Raw genomic sequence first — 7,382 nt, 5'->3', positions numbered from 1 at the left:
GCTACGTGTTGCTGAGGAGCAATTCATTCCCATCATTTTGGACCTCTGTTTTAAGGTGGGAAGAACTGGAGACACCTGTCAGGCTTCACCAGTGACAAACAGAGCTTGGATAATGACCAGAGACTAGATGCACAACTTGCAGAGGGCTAATATTAAGCAAGGGAATCCCACCTTGTGCCTTTTAGCTCACTCAGGGTTTATAGGCAAGTCAGCAGCCAGATTCAAAGGGATAGTCTTTGATGGGGGAACATAAAGGTGCTGGTCATCCTCTTGTCACCTCACCATTTTGCTGGTTGTTTTTGTACTTAGATTATTCTTGCTACATAGTGACCTGACAAACAAAGTCAGAAGTCCATCGTAATCTTGTTCAAAAAGTACATATATTTAATAATGATAACAAATACAATTTTTTTCCCCTGGAATTTCCACTACTGTATTTCAGTAAGTCCCTTCTATGGTCACTGCAGTTTGACTGTACATAGCTACTGTCTAAGCTGGATACATATGGTTATGTTTTAGCAGTGTAGTACTCAAATATTCTCTATAAATATAATAAAAGATTTAACATTTCTGTTTTCATTCTGATTCTTACACATATTTACTGGATTTTCACAAAAAATACATGTCTCTTTCCTGCCTCCCCCAACCTTTTACTGGGTTCCAAATAAACCTGAGTTTGTAATTCAAGTCAGTATCTGCCATCTGTTCAGGTACGCAAGTCCGACGCACACAAAAGATGGGATTTCAGTGGTCCCTGCTCACTAGCTTTGCAGCACAAACATCTTCTTAGCATGAAGAAAAAGAAAATGCTTTGATGTTTTTAAACAAAAGGAAGAGCTAAAACGGACCCCTGGGATGCACAGGTGCTCTGCACAAACAAAAGACGACATTTTTCAATCTGAAAATGAGTAACATTATTTCAGAGCTGTCTTTCTTATACTGGGATTTTTACGTATATTATTTTGCAGGTAGCTTAACTACCCCAGAGGCGGGTGTCCTCACTACACTGAAGAGTCCAAGATGTGTATGGACTCCCCCGTACCGAACTGATGGGCGGCTTCAGTGCAAAGGTGAAGGTCCCATCTGCAGGGATGAGAAGGGCGCTCTGGGCATTCACACTCTGCTCATTTTGCCAGCGAGCATTCCAATATTGAACAGTCCAGTCACCTGTTCTGTCAGTATTTGGATTAATGTCCAATTTTTTTCTTGCAGATTTTGGTGTAAGGCCTGAGCTATGCTGAGAATCTGGAGCATGCACTCAACTATGGGCTCTGCTGGAGACCTTCTCCCCTGCCTCTGCTGGCCCTCCTCCCCCATCCCTGTGTATCTCTCTCATGCAACTAGAAGGAAAGCTTCTCAAACAGGGGTAATTCTCAGCATTTGCACAGACACAAAACCAATGGGGCCACAAAATTGTTTGCAAAAGTATTGATGAAAACAGGACTCAGATTCCTACCAATGGTCTCAATGCAAAATCCCTATCTTCCAACAACAACTCCAAGAAGATGACGATGCCTCTGCTGCCTGGGTTTTGAAATGACATTAAGTGGGTGGGCAGCAGTGGGCCTTACGCGGGCCAGGGCTGCCTGCTTGGGAACCAGACTGGAACAAGCTTTGTTGAGACATCCTGTACACACAAACATATACGCAAGCGCGGTACAGACGAAAGAAAAGAGTAGTCTTTGGCTAAACCTTCTGATTTATAGGAAATGGTTTGAAGACAAAAACAGAACCAAAAAAATGTTGCCAACCTCTCAGGTGTATCATTTACTTAGAAAAACAAGACCAGTATGCAGAACATGGTGCATTTTAAGAAAGTTAATCTTCATTGCTCATAACAATACCAAATTTTTGGTAACCACTGCATTACCAATCTTGCAGTATAAAACGGCATTGGTACAGGTTCATGTGTCCTTTATTAGTCTTTTTAGTTCACTGCAGTCTCTCAGAAAAGCCTTCAGGTGTGTCCAGTGCTGCCTTGCTGTAACAGGGGCTAACAGTCCTGCACACAGGTGTACCATGGAGCTAGTATGGCTGCAAAAATCAGAGGTGACTGGATTGTTTAAACACAGCATGTTGCAATCTGGATTGTTGTTGAAGCATCTGCTTGCAGACCCACCATATGAAAAGAACAGGCATCTAGTGATCTAGTGTGGTGAATTTCCACATGATGAAATTTGTTTTTAAATAGTCATGTTTCTTCCGAGTGACATCCTTAAATCATCATTTTCTCTAGGAAAAAGATGATTCCGCTATCAGCTACTTTATGTAATTAACAGTAAAATCTGCTTTGACTTCCAATACTCCCACTTTTTCGGAATGTTTAGATCACTTGTGTCTTTATTCAAGCTTCTACCAACTTCATCTTCTTGGCAGTGCTTGTTAGCAAGTTGACTTTGGACATAGTACCTTGAGTTTGTCCACTTGTCTAGCCATGTGAACAACGCCTGTAGCAGTACCATGTACTGTGTGGCACAGGCAGATGGAGCGTGGACAGCCTTACCACAGATCCTGGATGGGACCAGCATTCATAGCACCACGCAGGTTACCTCGATGAATCAAACCATTAATGTTTGCTGTTCTTCCAATCAACCTTACTACAGTTCTAGATGAGAGCAGTGAAAATACATATTCATGTAGCTCTTTCGAGACATGTTTTACTGTACAGTTAGATGCCAAATGTTACTATTTAACAGCACAAGCAGAGCCCTTTTCTTTCAGCTTCAATATGTAGGACAATGCCTTCCTTAGAAGCAGACCTCTGATGTTCTATGTTGGACCACTGTGGTGTATTACGTAGTGACAGCAACATGCCTGTGGCTTTCCCTTCTTGTTAAAAGTAAAAAAGGTTAGGTCCCAGAGAACAGCAGTGCAAATCCCAGGATGTCAGACTAACACTGGCCGCTGACAGCATCTGCTGCATTGAAGGAAATCTGCGTGGGGCTCATCTGCTGCAGCTGAGGCATCCTCGCTTCCAGCGGCTTGTCGCTCGCCGACTGCATTGTCTGGTTCCTCTTCCGCAGCATCTGTCCGATCCCCATCATGGGGAATCTGCCTCTGCTTTTAACACAGTTGGGGCTACCCAAGGGGTTGTTGGAAACCAGCTGAGTAGGGGACACTGATTCTTCCTTTGCCGGATACGCTTTTTCTTCATATGTGAAAGAGACCTGGGTGGGGTGGATGGGGGACGTACTCCCTGGCTGAAAAAGCGGAGACAGTGTCCTTTCACTTGAGCTTTTGTAAGGGAAATTCATTGGCGAGCCTAAAATCCTGTACTGATGAGAGGGGGAAACCTGGTCTATTTGGTCCTCTCTGTCAACCGACTCGAAGGAGTGCACAATATTCAGGATGAGAGGAGAGTCCTTTGCCCGGCCCCCGATTCGGGCCGGCTCCTGCTGCGGAGACTCCTGCCTCTTGAGGAGCCGAGGGGTTCTGGGGGGCGGCTGCTGGACTTCGAGGTACTCCAGGGAGCTGGAAGTGACGCAGCCCGTCTTGGTTGCCAGGGGTTCGTGGAAGGGGCTTACCGCACTGCTGGAGTCTGCAAAGCAATCAGAAAAGGAACCAGAAGAGCAGATTGTATTTAATAGCACTGCCTTCTCTGCCTTACGGCAGACAGCGTCCAACATCACCTTTAACAATTTTAGGAGAGTGTGGCAAATGCACTAGCTAGAACAAATAGTCTTAGGGATATACTCAGAACCTAATTCCCTGACTCTCATTTGATACTTACGTTGTTGTTTCATGGGTAATTTATCTGCCACTTTCCTCAAAGGCAAGAAGAGTGCTTAAACTGAGTAAGACAAGGACATGAAATGGAAAACCACAGATGTCTTCAGCTGTTTGTATTAATTATATCCTCTAAGGCCATGTCTGAGAGATCTCGCATTTCTCCTTTCTTAGTGCAACTTTGCATGGTTTTAACTGGGTCTGTGTACTGTATTCACTGACTTACCTAGAGACACAGGGGACAACAGTGAGTTAATCCCTAATGTCTTTACTTGCATTTTGGAACAAAATCTGTTCTTGGTTTCACACATGTAAATATGGAGTAGCTGCACTGGCCAGATTCAGGCCGTTACAGTTTGAACAGATTTGCTGCGTCGACTTCAGTGAGAATCTTCTCCCAGCAAGGACTGAATATAAATGGAACAATCTTTGTAGGATTTGGCCCAGTAAAACAAAACAGCTCATGGAGAAGATCTGCTCGGTTTCTACAGGATGCTGGCACTCGTTTTTGCCAAGCTAGTCACAAGAAAACATGCTTTGCTGCCTTTATGGAAAGCTATCCAAGGAGCCTGCTTTGCTAGGTTTCTCCTAACTGAAAGAATAGTGGACTGGCAGTTAATCACTGTCCATGAGTTCCCTCAGTCTCAAACCATCTAAAAGGGGTATAAAATGATTTAGGTCTGCCAGCCCTCAGGTCACAACCACAAATCTCACATGTATTTCTTTTGAAAGTGATGGTCTTGGCAGGGTTTGAGACCTGAATGGATGTATGGGATGAAATCACTCACATTAAGAGTTGTTTGGGAAAAGCAGACCAGGTTTAATCTGACTAGTTTCTTCCCCAAACTGGTCAAAATTATTTGACCACTTCATTTAGGAAGTGTCAAAACATGGTTTCCATAAGCAGGGAAATGCTTTAGTTGAGATATGAGTGATTTTCAGGTTTCAGTTCAAAAAAGCAGGGAGACACATAAAGAGGAAAAAAAATGAACTACGTTCACTTCCTCCTGTGCCTCCCCCGCAAAAGGAATGACAAAATCTGAACAAAATGAGCCTTTTTTAATGTTTTTTTATATTTTTCACAAAAAGTACGTCCCATTTCTGACCAGCTCTGCGGACTACTGCTACCTTGCAGCAGAGGTGCCTGTGCTGCCAGACAAATACCACTTTGACATTTTTTTAGGTATAAAACATCAAATGATAAATCATCAAATCACAAGAAAGAGCAAAAAACCACCATAAGCCACCACTCTAAATAACTCCCTGACACCATATTAAACATTCTACATCACCGTATTTCCCCCCACTGCTCTGTAATGACCTCCCCTCACTTAGTTCCTTCATTTAACAGCTGGCTACGTCACCTTCCTGCTCCTCAATGTCTCCCATCCACATCTTCACTACCAACACCCCATTTTCCCCGCTGACTCCTCTTTCCCTCCACTCCTTTCTTCCACCTCCTTTTGCGAGCAGCTCTCAGCCCTTCCTCCCGGGCTGCTTCCTACCCTGCGTGATTAATGCTCTGCTCTCCTCTAGCTGTCTCGTCTTTTCCCTTCTCTGTTAATGCTTTCCCCTCTCCTTTTGCTGCCTGAAATTTGCTGGGGTTGGCAGTCCCACCTGCATTTCCTCTTGGCTGCCTATTTCCCCTTCCTTCACCATCAGCTGCCGCGCACTGCTTCTCCCAGGGATGCCACTGTTACCGGCACTCTCCTCAGGGTCAGGGATTTCTTCCCGTGCTGCCCTTTAGTACCCCTTAGCAATACTGGTAGGAAGAAGCTTGTGTACCGGCTTTGGTTTGTCAGTGATCTGGGGTGGGTGTTGATGCTTTCAAAGCACCAGTATGAAGAGCAGATGATTTTGTATAAGTATGTATAAATAGTGAAAGAAAGCTTTTTTTTTAAAACACTGTGGGAATTCTGTCAAATAAAAGAGAAGGAGAAGGAGGATTCATGACTGCTGAACATCGTCATGGTTTCCTCAGGATGTTTCCTTCAATGTTGGGCTACGTTAACCAGTCCTCTTTCACATACCACCTCCAGAGCAGACAAGTGAATGCAAGCACACGACTAGTTACTAACAAACACACAACAAGACGCTCTCACTAACACACGCGTGCCCACGCATGCACATGCACACAGGGACACACCACTGGTATTTCTCCCACTGACCTTTCTCCGGACCTGCAGTCTTGGTGACTTTCCGGTCCTTCAGCAGAGCCTTGGTGTTCTGTATCTGTGAGATAAGACAGGAAGAAGGCTGTCTATATGAAACTGGACTTTTCTCAGTTTTCTTTGGGAGCTGACGGTGAAGAATCTCCCCTTTCTTTTCTTGTTCTTTGAGTTTTTTGTCCTTTAAGTTGTAAAACAAACAAGAACAATTTGGTTTACTTAAGGGAAATTTAAATGACCCCCAGACTTATAAGCACAGCACTTACTGAAGCCAACTTAAAAACTATACATTTACAAGGAACTTATTCTGGCTACTCAAGATAACTAAATCTTTCATGTCTCATTTTCCTCTGATCTGTTTGACATGATTTCATGGCTCCCATCTGCTCTGAGACTCATACAGTGTGAAAGTTGGTTTTGGAAAATTAAAGGAAAGCTTTCTCTTCAGAGGCCATTTGTCCTAGGACACCTCATTGGAGCAAGCAGATGAAGGTTCCTGCTACTTCATACCTGAAATTTGCCTCCCCATTTAAACACTGAAAAAAAGGTCTTTGATTTCTCTTTATTGCACTTCCTCTGACATTTGAAAAGGTGAGCTGCAAAGCTTTAAAGACATTTAAACTCTTTGAGTCATTTATCTTCTGTCCAAAACAGATCAGGAGGAATACGGCCCTTGCTTTTACAGCATCTCTGCAACTGCACAAGACATGGAGGGGGAGAAAATTACCGACCCAACCTTTCACTGAACCCGAACTCCTTTTCGTTACGGGGAAGGCAGCTGAAGGTGGGATTGCAAGCGCATACATCCTAAAAGATAGGTTTGATCTTCAGTGATGACAGAGGGAAAACAGAAGTTGGGAATGGGATCTGAAGAGGAATCCAATTTTTAAAGCACTGTTTTACAGTGAAAATTAATTTTATCTTTTTTCAACATGAATCACTAGATTCTGCAAGCTGCATAACACTCTTTACCTGCCACTGATTACAGGGGGAGCTAAAAGTCTTATTTCACTTCTAAAAACCAGGCATCAGATAGATCTGTGGCCCACATTTTGCCATTCCTCAAAGACTTCAAGAATCTCTCACCTTTCTGGAACAAATCTGTGTGGTCTGGTTTTAGATGTCAATCTCAAAAAAGTGGGGCTTTTGTTCTGGTTGCTTTGGGGTTGTTTCTTTAGAGGGGCTTCTACGTCACATTCTTTGTGTGACTGTAATTCTCATTTAAGCAATGTGTTTCACTGAGTCTTATTGAAAAGTCACTGTAACTACAAGTCGTTTTTTAAAAATGCGGGGAAATTCCTTCACCCAGTCATGTGCTGAGGCCTGTATTTTGTCTGATAATTATGCACTGCCAAAGGGCTGGCTCTCTTGATGATTTTCTATCGAAAGTTCATTGACATGAAGTCTATCGAAACCTTCAAATGCAAAGTAACATGCATCATGCGAGAGAGGGAAAGAAAGATGCAGAAGACAACTTGGGTTCTGTTG

General features: G+C 43.5%; 1 protein-coding gene across 2 annotated transcripts in view; it reads right to left on the bottom strand.

The window, feature by feature from the left end:
* Positions 1–422: 422 nt before the first annotated feature.
* The window catches only part of HUNK (hormonally up-regulated Neu-associated kinase), a 59,172-nt gene continuing 52,212 nt past the window's right edge, over positions 423–7,382 (bottom strand). The window contains exons 9-10 of one of the 2 annotated variants that reach the window (XM_049835130.1): positions 5,895–6,075; positions 423–3,538 (exon numbers count right to left, since the gene is read on the bottom strand). In XM_049835130.1, coding sequence (XP_049691087.1) covers positions 2,892–3,538; positions 5,895–6,075 — 828 coding nt within the window. In that variant the 3' untranslated portion in view covers positions 423–2,891. The remainder of the gene's footprint in view (positions 3,539–5,894; positions 6,076–7,382) is intronic. The other variant, XM_049835131.1, reaches the window with a different exon arrangement.

This window comes from Accipiter gentilis, chromosome 32, assembly GCF_929443795.1.
Source record: "Accipiter gentilis chromosome 32, bAccGen1.1, whole genome shotgun sequence".
Lineage (NCBI taxonomy): Eukaryota > Metazoa > Chordata > Aves > Accipitriformes > Accipitridae > Astur > Astur gentilis.
Note: the sequence above shows the minus strand (reverse complement) of the source record. Positions and strands in the feature narration are given on the sequence as shown.